The 21,334-nt window shown below is 50.9% G+C and overlaps 1 protein-coding gene across 14 annotated transcripts in view; it reads right to left on the bottom strand.

The window, feature by feature from the left end:
• Nucleotides 1-21,334, bottom strand: part of DOCK7 (dedicator of cytokinesis 7) — an 870,736-nt gene that overhangs the window by 227,667 nt on the left and 621,735 nt on the right. For all 14 annotated transcript variants that reach the window (XR_013603568.1, XR_013603571.1, XM_078669468.1 and 11 more), the window contains one exon: nt 21,116-21,267. Coding sequence is in view for 12 of the 14 variants with exons in the window: in XM_078669468.1 (XP_078525594.1) it covers nt 21,116-21,267 (152 nt within the window). In the remaining 2 variants the exon portion in view is untranslated. The remainder of the gene's footprint in view (nt 1-21,115; nt 21,268-21,334) is intronic.

Below are 21,334 nucleotides of genomic sequence, written 5' to 3'. Positions count from 1 at the left end.
GCCACCTTCCCAGAAAGCTGGAAACACGCCGAACTCAGCGCCCTCCTAAAGAAACCCACAGCAGACCCCTCTGAACTTAAAAACTACCGACCCATATCCCTCCTCCCATTCCCTGCCAAAGTCATTGAGGAAGCCGTCAACAGCCAGCTCGCCACTTTCCTTGAATCCAACAACTCCCTCGACCCCTCTCAGTCTGGATTTCGAGCCAAACACAGCACCGAAACCGCCCTCATCGCAGGGACAGACGACATCCGAAGACTACTGGACAACGGAGAAACAGCGGCCCTCATTCTACTCGACCTCTCCGCCGCTTTCGACACAGTCTGTCACAGCACCCTCATACAACGCCTCAGCAACATCGGCATACAAGGAAAAGCCCTGGACTGGATCATCTCATTCCTCGCCGGGAGAACTCAAAGAGTCTGACTCCCCCCTTTCAACTCAGAGGCAACTGAAGTCATCTGTGGAGTACCACAAGGATCATCACTCAGTCCTACCCTCTTCAACATTTACATGAGCCCACTAGCATCCATCGCGCGACAACACAACCTTAACATCATTTCCTACGCAGACGACACCCAGCTAATCCTTTCCCTCACCAAAGACCCGAACACCGCCAAAACCAATCTTCACGAAGGCATGAAAGAAGTAGCCGAATGGATGAAACACAGCCGCCTAAAACTCAACTCAGACAAAACGGAGGTGCTCATCCTAGGATCTTCCCCCTCCGCCTGGGACGACTCTTGGTGGCCTCCAGCTCTGGGCACAGCACCCATACCCACAGACCATGCACGTAACCTTGGCTTCATCCTAGACTCCTCACTCTCGATGTCCAGACAAGTCAACGCAGTCTCATCCTCTTGCTTCAACGTACTTCGTATTCTCAAAAAAATCTTCCGCTGGATCCCTCCTGAGACAAGAAAGACTGTTACCCACGCACTAGTCACGAGTCGACTGGACTATGGAAACACACTATACGCCGGAATCACAGCCAAATTACAGAAAAAACGTCAACGCATACAAAACGCATCAGCAAGACTCGTTTTGGACATACCTCGCCAAGATCACATTACCAGACACCTAAAAGACCTCCACTGGCTTCCTGTCCACAAGAGAATTACGTTCCGTCTCCTCACCCACGCACACAAGGCCCTCTACAAACTAGGACCCGAATGCCTCAACACTCGACTGTCCTTCTACACACCCAACCGCCAACTAAGATCCTCCAATCAAGCCCCCGCCGCAGTCCCGCGTATCCGAAAATCCACCATGGGTGGCAGATCCTTCTCCTTCCTGGCGGCCAAGACCTGGAACTCACTCCCCACTCACCTCCGCCTTACACAGGACCACTTCTTCTTCAGAAAAGAAATTAAAACTTGGCTATTCGACAAAAAATGAACCCCCCCTCCCCAAGCGCCTTGAGACCCTCTGGGTGAGTAGTGCGCTATACAAATCCACGAACTTGAACTTGAACTTGAATTCCTTCTAGCAGCTTGGTGGGCAGGGGTAGGCACCAGTTCTTATATCCGTGTAGCTCAGTCAACCCTCTCCCTTTCTGCTGAGAGTTGGTCAAGTCCTCCTGGTCTGGGTTTAATTAAAGTTCCTCTTTGGGGAAAAGCAAGACAGGTACCATGAGCCTGGAAAGGATGCCACAAATATGACCTAGACTTGGAGGGGCATACCCAGATCCTGTCCTCGCAAAGGAAGGGTGGGGGACAGTGGGTCAACCAGGAACATTTCACTTCATATCAACTGCTGAAGCCACATAACCGCAATCAGCAACGGCCCACCCTTAAGGTAGGGAGACCATGCCCACACTTTTTGGCAGACATGTAGAGGGTCTGTCAGGCTGAGAAAAGGTAAGACTAACAGACAATCTTTATGCTCAGGTCAGGCAGCCAGGTACTAGACATGCCAAAATGTGCAAACATCTGGCTGCCTAAGCTGAACTTCACTGGGCTCAAGATGTCACAGCCACGTGGGCATGATCTCGTCAGCCTGGAAAAGCGCTTGGAGAGAGGACATCACTCATGATAAGGGGGAGTGTCACTGATAGACTTGAATGTAGGCAATCAGAAATTATTCCATTTGATTCTGGGTCGCAGATAGCCTTGAACCTGGGCACTAAGAAATTATGCCATTGCATTTGTGGTAATATAGTGGAGATTTCTTATTGACAGTCTCTCTATCTCTCAGAAACTTTTCCTTTTCCCTTGATGTCAGTTGAACTCCGTTGTCTAGCGTGCACAATTTGACACGCAACACCACTTGTCAATAGTTTTGCTTGTGCTGAGGCTGCGAGAACTGTGCTGGTGAGGTCTTGAAGAGGCGTCAGGTTGGTAAGTGACAATCGCTCTGCCCTGATTGGTGCACAGCACCACTGTTGCATGTAGTTGCTAGGAAAAATAAATGCTGAGTCTTGACTCGTGCGCAGCTCGAGCGTCCATTCGTGCCACAGCTTATGTCTCTCTGCTTGTTTCTCTGCTTGAGACACAGCGCGAGCAGTACTCTTAAGCTACCCTCAAGATATCCAATATTAAACTAGCAGTCGGTTGAGGTGGAATAAGAAGTAAAAAAAAAAAAAAAAGAAAATGACCTGAAGCAGTGTAGAGGTTTCAAATCAGATGCGTCAGCAACCCCCAATGGTCTACCAGATGGCAGCTGTTGAGGTGAAGCAAGCAATGTGTCACTTACCCTCATTGCCAGTGTGAAGAGGTAAACATGGTACACAATGGTAGTCTTCTTTAATAATTTGTTTATTTTAGGATACATGTAATCATCCCAACCAGCTCAGCACACAATGCCTCAAGTGAACCAGCTCTCCAACTCTCACTCCTTGAATCTCCACATTCTTAGAACCCTAGTTCACACAGCAACAGACCAGGCGCATGCAGGGAGTTCTAACCACCAGATACCACATAAATGTATCTTCCTACCTTTCCCAGGTTTCTCGATGGATACTGACTAACATACTCAGTGTAAATGACAACAAAAAAGCCTCCCCAAGGCCCTTTCCATCACCTTGGCCAAAAGATTTGTTTCTTGTTACATTCAGGCCAAAAAAAACGTGATCTCAAAAACTGCATTTCATCATTTACGTCTACTAAAAGAGATCCTGCTGATGATCTAATGCTCTCAGAAAAGTACCCCAATGTTCACTATTGTTTTATGTTTCCTGGAATATTTAGGTTTAAAGTATTTTATTGCATTTCCACAAACAAGAAAAACAGGGCAAACAAGGAATACAATCGTCATGGTGAGTATCTGCCCAAGCCCCTCCCCACATAACCAACTGAAAATCACATATCGGCAGCTGCCCAGTCATTGAGCCATAGTTGTTCGTGAAAGGTCTGAGACGACGTAATCCAGAGCCAACCACCCCCCAAACTCCCCCCTCCCTCATCCACCCCCCCAAACCCCCCCCTCCCCACCCTCACCCTTCGTGCCTGTGCAAACGTCTCATACCGCTCACACTTTCGCGTAACATTCCAGTCCTCCAACGTACCCACACACTGTTTCGATTATGCAATTGGGGTCGTGAGTCGCAGCAGTCTAAGGTAGTGCGGGCAGGTAATCTCCTTGAACTCCGATTGCAGTAGTGTTATGAAAGGCTGCCACAGTTCGTCAAATCTATCCACCTCCCCTGCCACCGTGAGAGATAGTTTCTCCATCCCCAGAACGTGCCATAACCGGTGCAGCCAGCCAACGGAGCTAGGGAGTGTGGTGGTACGCCAATAAATGAGTATGTTTTGGATCGCTGAGCCCAAAGCAATCGCTATCTGTCTGCCCTTCCTAGATCGCAGAGGGTACATCAACCCATTGGGCAACCCCAATAAGACATAAGCAGGGAGGCGAGGCAATTCAATGCTAAAGCACCGGTCTATTTCGTCTAAGACGTCGTTCCAGTACTGGTCCAGCAGCGGACAATCCCACAAAACATGCGTAAGCGTGCCTATTTGCCCACAGTTGCGCCAACAGGTGTCCGGGACATGATGATTCATTTCGTGTAACCTCTGGGGTGTGTAATACCAGTACGTGGAGACCTTGGTAAAGGTCTCTGTTAACCTAGTGTGGTATGCAGAGTGTCGCGCCCTGTAGGAGATGTCATCCCACTCTTTATGGCTCAATTCCCGCCCCAGCTCACGCTCCCAGCGAGCCCTCCCGGGACTATAGATGTGGTAAGGGGGGGGCTGCAAGAGTCGGTACAGGTCAGATATAAGCTTGGCGTCCGAAGAGCGCGTCGCTAGCCACAGCTCGTACTGGGTAAGTTTCCGATCGGCCAGCTCCCGGACCTGTGGCTGAAGCGCCCAATGGCGAACTTGCAAATAGCGCAACCGCTCAGTCTCAGGTAGGTGATATTCCCGACGAAGGTCTTCGAACGGCACGGCTCCTTCAGGGCCATAGATATGGACTAGCGCGCAGCATCTAGCCGTCTGCCAAAGCGAGAACGCTCCGGGTTCCGTTCCAGGATGAAAGTCGGGGTTCCCCACCAACGGAGTAAGCGGCGACGGGAAGGAGGTAAGGTCATGTTTAAGATTCACCGCATCCCAGACACGAAGCGGGACCTGGGTGACAAAGGACGCGTAGAGATTGGGGGGTCGGTGAGGCCTGCGAAGGAAAGGCACCTCCTGTAGAGTCCTCCCCGCCACCGCCTGGTCCTGGAACAACCAATGTCTGTCAGACTCCCACTTGCTCCACTCAACCAGGTACCGCAGCTGCGCCGCCTGAAAATATTTGTGGAAGTCCGGAATCCCAAGACCACCGGACTCGGGCGCCAGCGTCGACAGGGACTTCTTGAGTCTGGGTTTGCGGCCCTGCCAGACAAACCGAGCGATGTCGGCCTGAGCCTGACGTATCCACCCCCTCGGTGGCTGGAGTGGTAGGGCCCGGAATAGGTACAATACCTGCGGCAAGAGGGTCATCTTGACCGCGGCGACCCGTCCCAGTAAGGACAGCGTACCTTTGCTCCAACGGAGCAGTTCCTCCTTCAGTTTCTTGCCCAAGGCCGCGTAGTTAGCGGTAACCATGGCAGGTAGAGATGGCGCCAGCAGTACCCCCAGGTATGGGATCAGACCCCTAGACCATTGCATGGGGAAGGCACTCTGCAGCTCATGCCGTGTGGCGGGGGCGAGCGAGATGTCAAGGGCCGCTGACTTTCGGATATTCATTTTAAACCCCGCCACCGCCGCGAAGGCGTCAAGCTCAGCAATGCAAGCGGGGAGCGATTCCTTCGGATTATCAAGCATGAAAATCACATCATCCGCGTACAGACTGATAGTGTGGATGTAGCCCCCCATCCGGACACCGGTCACCTCCGGATTGCCCCGAATCTTCTGGGCAAAAGGCTCCATGTAGAGAGCGAAGAGCAGGGGGGAAAGTGGGCACCCCTGCCTGGTCCCCCTTTCTATCGCGAACCGGTCAGAGTCGCAGCCGTTCACCCTCACCACCGCCGTAGGAGATTTGTAACAATTAAATATGAGGGTGCGGAACTTTTCTCCTATACCGAACTTGGTGAGTACGTGCTCCAGGAATGGCCAGTGCACCCGGTCGAACGCCTTCTCCACGTCAACCGAGAGTAGCATGCGCTCTCCGGGGACGCGGGAGGCCTTTTCCAGGACGTGGACGACTCTTTTAGTATTGTCCACCGTCTGACGGCCCGGGACGAACCCCGCCTGATCTGGATCCACAAGACCCGGCAGGTGTGGTGCCAAGCGCGCCGCCAGAACCCCGGTGTAGAGCTTGAGGTCCACATTGAGTAGCGAGATCGGCCGGTAAGAGGCACACTCTGCCCGGTCCTTCCCAGGCTTAGGGATGACTGTCACCGTGGCCCGTAGGAGATCTGGGGGGATGGCCCCAGGCTCGGCAAACAAGTTAAAAAGCTGCGTCAACAGCGGCGCCAGCTCTAGGCAAAACACCTTATAAAAAAGTGGGGTGTAGCCGTCGGGACCCGGGGCCTTCCCATGCTTGAGGCGGGAGATAGCGCTAATCACTTCCTCCGGTCGGATATCGCGCTCCAGGTGTTCCGCTTGCTCCGGTGTGAGGACGGGGAGGACGACCGATGCAAGGTAATCGGACCCAGCTTGGGCGGAGGAGGCATCACTTGTATACAGGTCGGCGTAGTAACGGCGGAATCCGTCTGCAATCTGGGGGTCGTCCGCGGCTACTAGACCGTCAGGGGTAGACAGCCCCGTAACTCGCTGACGCAGACGTTGCACCCGGAGTTTATTCGCCAGCAGGCGGCCGCAGCGGTCACCCCCGGTGTAGTACGCATGTTTCATGCGCAGCGCCGCATATTCCGCCCTATCCATATCGAGCGCGGAGAGTGACTTCCGGGCCGCTTTGAGTTGTCTCCACACCCTGGGGGCCCCCGTCCTCCGATGCGCTTGTTCTAATTCCCGCACGGTGTTGGTTAGCTCGTCCCTCTTTTTTTGGCGGTCCTTATTCTCCGCCGAGGATATGGCGATAAATTCCCCCCGCAGCACCGCCTTCAGGGCAGCCCATTGTGTCGCCCGGGAGGTGTCTTCGTTCTCATTGTGTTCCCGGAACCCCGCAATCACAGCGCGCACCTGTTTCAGTACCGCTGGTTTGTGCAACAGGGTATCACGGAAACGCCAGACTTCGCGGGACCGAGGCTCCGGCGGTAGTCGGAAGGACCCCGTCACCGGAGCGTGATCAGACAGGGAGAGGACCCCTATCTCAGAAGTGGACACCAAGTCCGCCATCGGTCCCGTAACCAGGAGATAGTCCAGCCTCGCATACGTCCTATGTGCATGGGAATAATAGGAATATGCCTGCGTAGTGGGGTGGAGGCGTCGCCAAAGATCGTGCATGTCCAGATCTTTGAGGTGGGAGGAACTCAACCGCGAGAACTCCCCGGCGTGTGGGTGGCGCTGTACGGACCTGTCCAGGGAAGAGTCAAAGACCATATTCAGGTCGCCCCCAACGATTATGTGCCTGTCTGGGGTAGTGGCAATATCGTCCAGGGCAGACTGTAAAAAGTGGTCTTGACGGTCATTGGTGCTATACACTGAGCCCACAGTGAACAGAAACCCCCCTATCCTAACCCTGTATGCCAGGAGCCTCCCCTTCTGTTCTGCGACCTTGGACAACACCTCCCCCTTAAACCTCCTGGATAGCAGGATAGCTACTCCCGCCGTTTTAGTAGCCCCAGAGGAGAAAAGCTGAACTGGAAACCTCGGGGACCGCAACCTGGGACAATCTCGGGCCAATAAGTGTGTTTCCTGCAATAGACAGATGTCCGCCTGGGTGCTCTCAAGCAAGGACAGTATAGCTCTGCGCTTGACCGGATTATTCAACCCTTTGACATTGAGAGTGACAATTCTAAGAGCCATGGCGAAACATCAAAAAATTAGCGGCAAGTGGGCTTGAGACAGCAGAGGGACCAGCACAGGCCGGCAGTGCGGGACGGGGCAAAATCCACCCACAGCAGGCACGACATCCCACCTCCCCGCCCAACGCAAGAGGGACATGGCGACAACAGCAACAAGAGATCAGAGCATTAACCCAGCATGAGTTCAGAAATCCCTTCAAAGCAGGCCCCTCCCCGTCCCAGTGAGGCGACATGAGGACACCAGAAACACAGCATGAGGCAATAGTGGCACGACCCGAACCCCGAATCCTTCCCTCCCCAACTCCCAAAACAATCCCCGAACTCCCCAACTCCCCCCATCCCCACCCCGCGTCCAGAGCCCCACCCCCTTCCCTTCCCGCACCCTGCAGCAGCAGCCCCAACTTTGCAGAAATCCCCAATGTCCCAGTCCAGCCCCTAGCGGGCAAGTCTGTGGTAAAGTGTCCGAGTGGACGTCCAGCCACCATCAATGCCCCCCCAAAGCCCCCATCTCCCCCGGAACCCTCAAACCTGCAGAGCCAGTGGTGCTAAGACGATCTCCCCCCGGATGATGCTCAGGCCGTCAAGGCCACGTCACTAGTCGATGTGGAGCCGGATACCTCCCGTATGGCGCTGTCCATGTCCGCCCTGATCGTGGGAGAGTCCGGGCGGGGAGGCGGGAGCGTGGTCCGGCGCCGCCGAACCGATTGCCAGCCCTCCCTAGAGGTGCGGCGGCGTGGCGTAGGGACATCATCATCCGCAGCAGTGATACCCAGCACTCCGCACGTGTCCTGAAGGGACCTCATTTGATGCAGTGTTCCATTCCACCGGAAAATAAGCCTGAAGGGGTGCCCCCACGAATACTGCGTATCATGCTCTCTCAGAAAGTCCGTAGCAATCCTGAAGGACTTGCGCTTCTGCAACGTGATTGCGGATAGATCCTGAAATAAAGCAATTTGGTGACCTCTGAAGCTCACCGGCTGTTTCTGACGTGCTTCGCGGAGGATCCGTTCCTTCAAAGGAAAATCCGGCAAAAAAGCTAAGATATCTGGGGGTGGCGCCGAGGCCTGGCGCGGGAGTCCAACTCTGTGCGCTCTGTCGATTCTCACCGGAAAATATCCCGCCTCGCCCAGAATATCCCGAAACAGGTCTCGTAGGTAGGCCGCGATGTCTTCCCCTTCCTCCTTAGACGGAACGCCCCGGACCCTGATGTTGTTGCGCCTGGACCGATTCTCAAGATCCTCGGCATGGGCCTGGAGGTCGATCTGTTGATCCCGAAGCCGTAGTACTTCCTGTTGCAGATGCTCGACCTCCTCGTCTCTGGATTGATTAGCGTCCTCCATGGCGGCGACCCGGTCACCAAGCGAGTCGACCTCTCTCCTCACCTCTCGGACCTCGCCAGCCACTTCTTGTTTCAACATCTGGAAGTCCTCTCTGAGGGTGCTGAACAGCGATTCCAGAAATGACCGGGTGCTCACCCCCCTCCGCCCCGCGAGAGCCGGTCGAGGGACTCGGAGTCGGCTGGGACCTGTCCTGTCTCGGGGCGCCCCTGCCCAGCATCTCCGGAAAGGTGCGATCCCCTTTCTTTCCCCCTCTATTGCCTGACATCGCCGAGGTAGGGGTGCGTCGTAGGGAGAGGAGCGTGAGAGTGGGCTGTGCACCACGTGGGCCTCCGCAGCAAATCGGTCTAGCGCAGTCTCGGGTCCCGGGGTAGCGCCCCACGCCCGGGCGCGGCAACCAATGAACCCCTGCAGGCGGGCGAGGAAGGGTAACCACTAATATCCAACTGCAATGCCCTCGTAAAGGTCCCCTGCGGTCCAGAAGCAGATCAGCACAGTGTCACCAGGACTTCGGGCGTTTCGGCACTCAACCGCCACTGCCCGGGCGTGCCCCGTCGCCCGGTAGACTCAGCACGGACTGGGCCCCTCCAGGCCAGCATGCACCAACCGATCAAGTGTGTGAGGGGCCCCGGGGGCGGCGCACCGGCTCAAGAAGCCCACCAGGGAGTGAGGCCCGGCAGCGCAGGGACAGGGGCCAACAGCCCGGGAGTGAGCAGGATCACCAAGTCTCGTTGTGGCCCTCCGCCAACTGCTCCCAAAGCTGTGTCACAACCGGCCGGGTAGGCAGAGGCGTCCACCAGGCCCTCGCACGGCTCTCCCGCAGCTGGGGCCCCCAGAAAAGAAGTCCGCCGGCGTCTCCGGCCTACAAGTCCTCTCGGCTCCGGCAATCCCCGGGGTCGCGTAGCGCGCCTCACCAGCTCCTCCTCCAGTCAGGCGTGGGAGGCGCGCCGTGTTCTTCTCCACCTCCCGCTAGGGTGCCCCGGCGTGACAGGAGGGGGGCACAGCAGGCTCCTCGCTGGTCGGCGGCCCGGGAACTCACCACCGCCCCGGGTCGCCGCGGGGCAGCCGTTCTACTTTCGGTTCGCCGCATCCGGGCCGCAACGCCCGCCCGGGTCAGGGGCTAGCGCAGCGAGACGTCGCTCTCAGCTCCAACGCCTCCGGAGGCTTCAGCACAGCTCTGACCGGGCTCTCGGTCGCTTTCGCCTTCCCCTGCGCTCGATCTGGGGGAGATCAGCAGCGTAGGAAGGGTCAAGGGCTCCGGGGCTTCAGGAGCTCACGGGAAGAGCGTCTCTTCAGCCCGCCATCTTGGCCACGCCACCTTTCCTGGAATATTTAAAGACATACCTCTTGAAATACCATAGTTTAAAATTATATAGGTGGCATAATGTTTGGGTAAGACAACACAACCCATCCTTATGGCCCTCAAATATCATTTGTTGGCTTCCATCAAAAGAACATTTCCTTCAAAACATTTTGCATTGTACATAAGGCACTAGCTGGGAAAACGTTTCTCCCCTTCAAACTGACCAGAAGCCCCAGCTAACCAACAGAAGCATACTATCGACCTGACCATTCAGACTACAGAAGATACAGTGACCTATCACACCTTATCTAGGAATTCTCAATGTGAAACCCCCTTCATCTAAGATTAGAAAATTAGTACCTCAGATTGAAAAGGTCCTCACCTCTTCATCCAGGCATTTGGTTATTCATTGCCTCTTAACAAGAGCTACCCTAAAATGTATTATATCTCCTGCCTAGGCGGAAGTCACCCAAACTCACAGTACTTTTGGTCTTTCACTGCTTTGTCAATGAATTGTTATGGACTATAATACTCCTCACCCCTTCCTCCAATATGTATGCGTACAAAAATATGGTTAATAGTTGAAGCAGTAAGTACCTCTCCCAAAGTAATAATCATGATCTTTGTCAAAATGAATCACTAAAGTTACTAATTAAACCTGAGCTCAACCCCCTGGTAGAGCAAACAAGCTCAACTTAAAGGCAATGTGTAAAGTATGTGTACAGTACTAAAGCCAGCAGTAAAGTCGAAATGCAAAACGTTACAAATCTCAAAACATTGAGAAAATTAGAGTACATTTTAATGAACCAAATTACATCAAAATGAAAAAAATCCATTAAGGGGAACTGGGTATATGAATAACTAAATTTTTAAGTAGAAATAGCACCAAGAAGTACAAAATGCCAAGGATGGTCAATGCCTGCAGAGAACAGGACCTAGGCGTAATTTGATGCTGAACCCGTTGGAATACATGTAGGATACACTAACCAGGTTCGCCCTAGTTAAAGATTTTACCTTCTGACTTTAGCCCTTTAAGTCCAAATCCACCACATGAGTCCACTTCTAAACCCCCCAGGACCTCAGGCGTGCAGAGGCCAAGAGTAGAGTCGAGTTGAGCCCAGGCAAAGTTGTCTCTGGTCAGCCAGTTAGTTGCAGGAAAAGGCCTCTTGCAGCTTGCTGTGCCCCTGTAGCTTTAACAGGAGGCCCTTGGAATTTAATTAGTTGTCCTGAGTACAAGAAAGACAGCAGCTCCACTCCTCCAGGGTTCCTCTCAGGTTGCAGCCTGCAGGCTCAATTCTCTTTTGATATTCCACAGGTACAGGAGTGTTCTGAAGTCAGTGCCGGAAGGTGCCACATTTTTGCTTGGCACGAGCTAGTCGATGGGAATAACCCGTGGGGACACACTAACCAATGGGGTAAAGGCTCCTGGGCTAACTCAACCCACTTTAAGCATTTTCAAGATGGCAGAAGTCTGCAGCCACATTAAAATTGAGCTCTAAGGGCTGTAGGGGGGCGGTGTGCAGGGACTGTACTATGAGAATCCTGTTTTAGGCAGTCCCTATACCCCGAACAAATTCAAAGACCGAAATCTGGTAAAGTCAAAGCTGAGTTTTCAACAACCAGACAGTGGATACACACAAAGTGTTTTGGCATTCCGATTCCATCCTTAAAAGTGCGTTATATATGTGTGAGAAAGTGCCCTCTTTCTGCATGGGTGCCCCCACTTTTTGCTGAATTGCTGATGTACTTTGACAGAGTGTGCCCTGGGCTCCTGCTAATCAGGTTCCCAGGGCCTATGTTCTTTCCCTAAACTGCATTGAAGCCTAAACCCAATTGGAATCTCTGGCCACAGGTCAGCCCTTGGTAAATGGTACCACAGGTACGCAGGGCCCTGTGACCAGATAAGGCCTCTAAGGGCTGCAGCACTTTTTGTGCCACACTTAGAGGTCCTGTACTCTGACACTCACACACTACCTTTGCAGGCTACTTGTCTTGGTGCAGAACAAAGTGAAGAGTCGACATGGCACACATTCCTGTGTGCCATGCCTACAGCCCACTGCCCTGGTATAGATCAGTCACCTCTCTAGCTGGGTGACTATACCAGTGGTGAGGGTACAGGTGCATGAGCCCTGTACCCATACAGTGTCTACATCCGTTCTTAGACATTGTAAGTGCAGTGCTGCCATTAAGAGTATATGGTGCTGGGAGTTTGTCATTACGAACTCCACAGCACCATAATGGCTACACTGAAAACTGAGAAGTTTGGTATCAAACTTTTCAGCACATTAAATCCACACGGATAGCAGTGTGGTATTTAATGAAAAATGTACACAGTGGGCATATTTGAGATGTCCCCTGAAAACTAACCCACCACTAGTGTCCAGGCTGAGTGGCTGATTTCAGCTGCCACCACCAGACATGTTTCTAGACCCCTGGGCCTAGAGCCTGCTGCTCTCTGGGGCCTAAAACTATGCACATTCTGGGACGAGGTGCCAAGCCTCCTCCCCCAGGATGGGCAGGGGTCACGAAGGGGAGGTTTCAAAGGCTTGCCGCCTTTGTGAGCTTCCCCAGGCCACTTGCTGCCCTCAGCAACTGGTCCCCACTGGTTCTGAACCCCACTTTGGGCGGGATAACCAGCGGGAAAAACGAGTGAGGAAGAGAGGTGTGCCCACCTCTGCCAACTCCACCCCTCAGGTGGGGGGAGGCGAGGTGAAGCACAACTCTCAGTCCACCCCATCTTAAAATGGGGAGACTCCGCCAACCAGGGACAGGCTCATGCCACCCTCCCACTGGAGGGTGGCATAATAGGAGGTGTATCCATCCCAGGGAGGGGACCCATTGGTCCCAGCCTTTAACCTACCTGTAACACCCCTAAATCTAGTATTTAGGGGCACCCCTGAATCTTGCTTCCTCAGGCAAGAACCTGCAAAAAAAGAAGAAGAAGAAGGACCGAACAGCCGTACATAAGCTAACAAGAGGAAGGCGCCCACTGACTTGGCCCCAGCCCTACCGGCCTGTCTCCACCTCGAACCTACTCCTGCAAAATCCTGGTGTGTCCTGCAGCCAGCAACCTCGAAAACCCCAGAGGACCCGGCTGCCTTCACCTCCAAAGACTTTGTCTCCCATGATTACCGGATTTGTTCATGTGCAACCTCTGGCCTTGGTTTGAAACCGCAAATCCACACCACTCTGCACCCGCCGTCCACGGCCCGAGCTTGAGTGGGCAAACACCACGAGGAGGTCACCCCGGCGATCCTGACCTGAGATCCGGCGACCCCTGACCTGCCTCAAGCCTCCAGCCGACGCCTTCAGTCTAAATCCAGAAGGACCCCCTAACCGCGACCAGGAGCTGGTAAGAAGATCCGACCCCAAAAGGCACCCCTGCATGGATGTATGATGTTACAATGCGGTCTTTACACCGCGATACCATTATGACGCGGTCATCACAACGCAAGTCGTTACAACGACTTGCGCTAGAGGCGCTGGATTTAGGAATAGTATGATTTACTATTCCAACTCCAGCCTACGTAACAGTAGGAAAGGTGTTGGAATAGTAAATCATACTATTCCTTGGTATACAGCGCCAACCAGCACAAGTCGTTGTAACGACTTGCGTTGTGATGACCGCGTCGTAATGGTATCGCGGTGTAAAGACCGCGTTGTAATGGTTGTCTCCCCACCTGCACTTGTGTGCTCAAACCGACGATGCCTACCCAACCCCTAACTTCCCAACTTACATCTTGAAGTGGTGGTCGCACCCAGAAGAACCTTGTCTCCCTGCCTGCAGTGCTTTTGCAAACCAGAGGTTCTCCATTGAAAACAACATGGCATCCGACCTCGAAACAGCACCCTGCACTCTGCTGCCCTAGTGCCGCTGAGGGTGCACCTTTGGTGCTAATTTGTTTCCCCATTTGCCCTGATCTAAAGTCCAGGAGCTTTGCTCCCACAACCCAGTGGCCTGCTTGCCAGCAGCCACCAACCAGAGGCCCCCTACCCCCCATTGGATAACATTGGGCCTCAGCACTCAGCACCCGGCCGCCCTAGTGCCGCTGAGGGTGTAACAACAATGCATCCTCGACCCTGGGGGACCCCTGAGTCCCAGAACCTCAACTTCCACTACCAAATGTTTACCTCAAAACCAATAACACTATTTTCCACCATAGGATAACATTGACTTTTTTCTGTGAATGGTTGCCAAGTGTGGAGTTTGAGAAACTAAAGAAATTCTTTAAAATTGCATAATCTAAAAAAACGATTTTACTTACCTGTTTTGAGGAAATGTCCCACAGTAGTATCTAGGCATACTACTCTGTGTAAGCCTAGTAATCTCAAAAGTTACTTACCTGCTATTTTACTAAAATGCCTATTCATGTCTATGTACTGCATTTACTAAGTATTGCATTTCTTTGCATCCATACTGTAAATCAAATCAAAGTGCATATACAATCATTCAAACTATATTTCAATTGCATGGCTACTGTAAGGTACTTATTGCTTACCTGTGCCAGACTTGCTTGGTTCTAGACAATAATAACTAAAAGAATATTTTTATACAATAAACAATTAGTCTGAAGTTCAGTCTTTGAATGTGTGAATTCATTTGCTGAGTGAGTGTGTACAACAAATGCTTAACACTGTCCTCTGATACTGCCTTACTGCTCGACCACGCTACCACAAATAGAGAGTAAGGTTCTACTAACTTTACCTCTGCCTACCTTTGGGGTTCCACTGGACTCTGTGCACACTATACCTCACTTTGGCATAGTATATACAGAGCCAGCTTCCTACAATATGGACCTGTCAAACAGGCTGTGACACTTCAATGTCAAAGAAGGTCCCACTGTGATTGGGGCCTGACTGACTGGCAGGGCAAAACAAGGGCCTGGTCCAAGTCTTAGCCAACATTTGCCTGTGACATGGGAGGCCTTTTTCAAAGTGCACCCCGAGTGCACCCCACGTGTCATATAAAATACACCAGCATACTAGTCAAGCAGGATGTGACATTCAAGCAGTGCTTGACACTTTAATGTCAAAGAGGAGCCTCCATGCCTCTCTTGCATATTTTAGCAGGTTCTTATGGGTCAGCGTTGCACATTCAAATCAGCCGACTGTTTGCTCGTAGGAGCAGTTCTCATCTCAGCACAGGTGAGCAATCATCTACCAGATGATAGTTAGAAAGCCCTTAAAGGTTTTAGATGTTTTAGGCAGACAAAAGATAACTTGTCCAAAGTACAATAGTTAGACAAAATTCAATTTTACTATTAAATTAGATTTTGTTTAGCTATTAAAAAGAGTTCTTGAAATATATATTTAGCTGTTTTCTAGGTGAAGGTAACATTAGTACACTTAATATTATACCTCAATACTTTCTTCTGGAACAGATAACACAACCACAGTGAAAATAGCCTTTTGGGCCTTTTCACTGTAAGGATGCATAACATTAAACTTTTACATGTCCTACTCTTTGATACCATGCACCCTGCCTTACTGGGCAGTAAGGCCTACTTAGGGGTGACTTATTAATATTTCATAGGAGGGTCAAGGCCTGTCAAAAGGGGTTAGCTTGACAGGTCACAGGCAGTTAAAACCTGTACAGCAATGATACTGGTAGCAGGCCTGCAGTCATTTTGCATTGTCACTACAGAGGGTAGCACAATGAGTGCCGCAGCCTACTGGTGACATTTAATTACAAGCCCTGGGTACAATACACTAGGGACTTATAAGTAGTTAATTGTGCCAATCAGGGGAATGTCAATTTTATCATGCTTAAAAGAGTAGTTCAAGCACTTTACCACTGGTTAGCGGGGTAAAGTGCATAGGGTTTATAGACAGCCACAAATTAGGTTCAGCAAAATAGGCAAAATATTTGTGGTAATCCTGCAGAAACTCACGAAGAGCACATTTCTGCACTGCCTTGCCATTCTCGGCCCCAAAAAAACCCACGAAGAGCTGATCTTCCACCGAATGTTATTTGGTGCAATCAATATAAAAACTGAGTGCTCTCTTTGGGTCCAAATGATGGAATTTCTTTTCCTCTTTTGATGGATGAGGTGGAACAAATAATGCCAGGAGTGTGATAGCCTGTTCAACATGAAACAATGTTACCACTTTTGGAAGAAAAACAGCTTGAGTCATTAGCATGAGCTTTTCTTGAAGAACATGGTATAGGGTGGTTGGACAGAAAGAGCCTGAAGTACACTCACATTTCGAGATGATGTTATGCAATCGGGAAGGCCATTCTGCGGGTCAAGAGATGTAATGGACAACCGCGCAGGGCTCAAAGTACACTTTAAAAAAGTAAGAACCAAATGTATATTCTACTGTGGAATCCCAAAGGGCTTTGGTGGAAACAAATGTTGCAAATCTTACAGAATCTCATCAAAACAGGTGATTTAAACAACAAAGATGGATCCTGCAAACACAAAATACCAAGAAGGCCTACAAATAGCTTTTACCAGTGCCCGGAGTAAGCCCTTGCCATGCTACAGACAAAACAAACAACAAATCTTCAGGCAACTTGACCTACAGTGGATCAATCTGGCGAATGTCACGATGCCAAGATTACATCAACAACCTCGAGAAGAAGGTGAAATGAGGTCAACTGCTACCGCTCAATCTCCAGGCATGGAGATGCAGACTGCACAGGCCCGAGATGCAGGATGCTGTCCTACTGCCTACAACAGAAGATCCTCCCAGAGCAGAAGCTTGATCGGAGGACAGATGCTCATGTTGAGGCGTTTTGAATACCACACTCTCTTGGTCCAAACTGGCACCAGCATAATGACTTCAGCCTGGTCATTCCTGATTTTCTCCAGAACTCGGTAGTGAAGAGGCAGCGGCAGGAAAGCATAGAGAGGTCCTGAGACCCCCTCAAGGCAGAATGAGTCTCCTTGGAAACTCCAACAGACAAAAGTCCTGACAGTCTGCGTTCTCAGTGGTGGCAAAAAGGTCAAACCAGGGTTGTCACCATTGACCCACTGCACCATCTCTGGGTTGTAACTGCCATTTGTGGTCCACTAGGCGTCAGCAGCTGAGTTTGGTCACCCTAGCATTAAACATTTCCTAGTGAACCAGACACTTCCAGAGGCGCAGAGCTTCCTGACACAGGAACCAAGATTGCACCCCACCCTATTTTTTGCAGTACCACATGACAGTGGTGTTGTCTGCATGCACCTGCATTTCTCTGATGGTGGGCAGAAAGGCCTTCAACACCAAGCGAACTGCCCTCAACTCCAACAAATTGATGAGAAGCCAAGTTTCCGCTGGAGACCAGAGGCCTCTGATCGCCACCTCTTCCACATGGCCTTCCCAGCCCAGAATCTGTGACCAATGTCATATCTGGGTGAGGTAACGAGCGGGGGTTATCCAGCAGCCACCACAGCAGATCTTTTGCAGTCTTGTAGGAAATATGGACACAATCTGACAGATGCCCCTGGTGCTATGCCCACCGGGACTTCAGAGCCCATTGTACAGCCGCATGATGTGCTATTCGGCATGTGCCACCGGCAGGATGCAGGAGGCCAACAATCCCAGCAGCAAAAGAGGTTTTCCAGCTGCAGTCGCTGAGGATGGTGGGACTGAGCTGGCTTTTGCCCTCATACCCTGGGTGTGGTCTTTGTGAACAGCAGCCTCGGACATTAAAGGGCTGGGAGACTTGTTGAGCAGGATCTGATGTTGGCTGAATGGGAAACTTCTACCGTAACTTCAAATGGGGTGAAATAGTTGATTAGACTACAGGGGGCAGACAGGCCACAGGAAATTGGTGTGGCCCTGCTTTTCTTTAAACGTTCCACAGCTGAGTATGCTGCTTGGACATCCCCGGAGAAATGCATAGACCTTATTCTGGTGCGTAGCCAAAGCACCACACTCATGCTAATCACTCTCCTAACCCGTTGGTTGTGTCCCAGCCAGCGTTGATCACAAATTTTGCTGCATCATGGTCATCCTGAATAGCTTGGGCATTGCCGCCCAAAGGTTATTCGGAATTGCTGATAAAAACTTGGGCCACCGCGTCCCACAGAGGATGAGAGTAGCTCCCTAGGAGACAGCAGACTAAAGACTGCAAAGCAAGGCTTGTGGATTAGAAGATGCACTTACCAAAGGTCTCTAACTGTTTAGACTCATGAACCGGGAAGTGGGTGGGGGGGCACAGAAGGCATTTGAGGTTACCTTCCTGGTGAACGCCTTACCATAGAATAGATACCAAAGTAATATCTCCCCAAAGTAGAGGGTCTGTGGAGTGGACTCAGACCAAAATGTCAGGCAGTACTAAGCAGGCAAATATGCACCAACACCCATGTCACATACTGGTAGATATGAAGGAGATGCATTCCTCACGCCAACGCACAGCTACCTGCCTTGGTTTTGTTACAATGGGCTCTCAGAACTTCCAGGGGCTGCTTCTTGGCCAGTATGTACCAGATGTTAATACAGAGGACTATCCACCGTGAAAAGGTAAATTTCTTGTCAGTCTTCCCTTTCTTTGCTCTGTGGAACTCCACAGAAACCTAATCATCCACCCGATGATTCTGGGTATGAGCTATGGAAAAGTTTAGAGCCCCTGTTAGGGTCCTACTGATGAAGCCTCTCCTCCTCTTTTGAGGGGTGAGGAGGAGTAAAGAAGCATGTGATGGACTGCCAATGGTGAAAGGAAATCAAAACTTCAGTTAACAAGGCAACCTGAATCCCCAGGAAAAAAGGGTGTGTGGGTGGTTGCACTGAAAGTGGCTGTAGGTCACTCACATTAAAACCCGACCATCACAGTGAGAATAACTTGTTTTAAGGTCAAGAGATGCACCAAGCAACTGTGCATTGGCTCAAAGGGCATATACATGAGAAATGTCAAGACCTAGTGAAGGTCCTACTCTTGCATCAAAAACGGCCTGGGAGGAAACGTGTGCCAAACCTTTAATAAATCTCATCACAAAAGGTGACTTGATCAAGTATAGTTAGTCCTGTAAATGTAAAAAGGTCAAAACAGCTGACAATCTTTATACACACCAGGTAACACATTTGTTTCTGATTGCTCTGATGCAAAGTCTGCGGAGAACCCAGTAGAGCTCATCCAGGCATGCCTGCAAAGGACCACACTGGAATTAACTGCTTAATCAAGGCAATCCGGAGAATTCAAATCTGCATGCGTAATGTAATTGGCGGCATCGTGTCCATCCCAATCTTCTGGGCCAAAAGGCCCTTGGAGCTTCAGGGCTGCTGGCAAGAGCTTGCAGGCTAAGTCCCAAAGGGCTTAGGCGTAAGGATCAAAAAGACAAACTGCAATGACAGACCTCAACACCAGACTGGCTAAAGAAGACATTTATTTGTCAAAGTTGTCGATCTTCTAAAATTCTCTATCAAGAGGAGTGGTATGGAGTGAACTGGGATTCACTTTACTGGTCAAGACCTGCACAATGAGGCTCTCTTCAGTGGGATGCTTGTGGAGAAAATCTAGGTCACCAGGCACTGGTCAGCGATATCGGGCAACCTACATGTTCACAGGCAAGAGAGAACAAAGTTTCATCAGGTAGCCATCAGAGTATCAATAAGAGCATCACTGAAAGGTAGAAAGGGCTCAGATGTTGCTGGCCTGTTCGGCAGGATTTCCACTGCACTGGTAGCTCTAACACTTCAGCTGCCCTCCGAACTACCATTACAAATGAGGCACTCTCCTCTCTTGGTGGCCCACTGGCTCATGGTATCAGGAGGCATCATCATTGTCATCATCAACATCCTGGAGTGCACCCTGCTCTGGCACAGGATTAGAGTCAGAACCCAAAAAATAATGGCGCCTCTGTTGATAGCTGTGATGCTGGAGAGGCACAGGTTTAAAGACAGGCTGCATGATGAGTGGCTACACTTTTGTAATTTTGTTGTGCAACATGAGTCGAACTCTGGCTGACATTAGTACGGGATCTGACATGGGATTCGGTATCAGGTCATTTTCCAGCACCAGTAGTGTCAGCACTGGTGTCTGGGTGGTGGGAACCAAAATGGATTGTGAGGCCGATGTGGAAATCGGTAAAAGAGTTGGTGTGGGTCCTGTATCAGGACCCGTGGGGGCAGCAGGTGCCAGGGGGGCAGTAGGTGCCAGGGGAGCACTTGGTGACGGTAACCCAATTGGAAGCCCCTACGATTCCTTGGGACTCAAAGGTGTACCAGAGAGACCATAAGTCAACTGAGTATCTGCAGTCTGGCCTCTTTGAAGGTCCTGATCAGCTGTGGGGTCGACGACAGCCCTGGAAACTGGTAACATTGGGATAGACTGAGGAATCAACTCAGTGAATTGGCAACCTCGATGGAGTGTGACTTGCCTCATGACACCCTCGCACATTATACTTGGAGTCAGGGCTGCTTTCATTTCGACCAGGACGTATAGGGAAACTTTGAGCGGGAAGTGGAACGGTTCCAGGAATGGCTCAGAGGCCGACACTTCGTCTGGCCCGGTGACTTGAAGCTGGATCTAGTCGAAGGCTGCAACCTCTTCTTTTGCTTTGTGGGTACAGCTTAGCATGCCAGTCTTGAACTCAGTCTGGTTCATAAGGTCGCACTTGCCACATAATTTAGAATCCCAGGCACTAAAGACATACATTGTGCAGATCGGTGACCAACACCTGCTTCCTGCAGTTGTCATATGGCATGAATCCTATTCTGATCAGTAGGGATATGTTCTTTAACACATGGTATGAAGTTTGGAAGTTTTCTGGAAATCAACAAAGTCTGGGGAGGAAAGAAAGGAACTGATGTCAGCAGACAGAGGTGGCGCTTTTAGGCCATCCCTTGTGGAATCAACACAGAGCTGCATGCTGACAGAAGAGGCACAGGTATACTGATATGAAAATGTTCTGGACCCAGTCAGGCACCTGGGGCATATTCTAAGATGAGGAATATTCGGTAAGAAGTACCCATCAGAACCTTGTTCTGTGCTCCTATGAAGGATTTTGTCTATATCATTTGTATTCCAAAGCCATTTAGACAGAAGAATTGTCAAGACAAGTCCCTCTGTCTTGCTCATGTATGGACTTAAAACAAATGTTCCCATCTATTGACATATAAGTAGCATAACAGTGGTCTAAGCACAACACAAAAAAACAATAAATGAAAAAGCACATGGCAAAAACACGTGATTACCGTTGAATTGAGCAGAAAGCTGGTGGGTCGGGTTAGTTGGGGAACCGAAGTCCCTGCGATTGCCATGGCGACTGTTTGACTTATCATGCTTCCACCATCTGCTTCATAGTCATCAGAAGATACGCCTGGCCTTCCACGCTGATTATGATTCTCTAGAATTAAACAATAAACACAAACATTTGCAATAACAGAGCCTCTCCATGGATCCACTGTGATTAA

The sequence above is a fragment of the Lissotriton helveticus genome, chromosome 1_2 (assembly GCF_964261635.1).
Source record: "Lissotriton helveticus chromosome 1_2, aLisHel1.1, whole genome shotgun sequence".
In the NCBI taxonomy this organism is placed as follows: Eukaryota; Metazoa; Chordata; class Amphibia; order Caudata; family Salamandridae; genus Lissotriton; species Lissotriton helveticus.
Note: the sequence above shows the minus strand (reverse complement) of the source record. Positions and strands in the feature narration are given on the sequence as shown.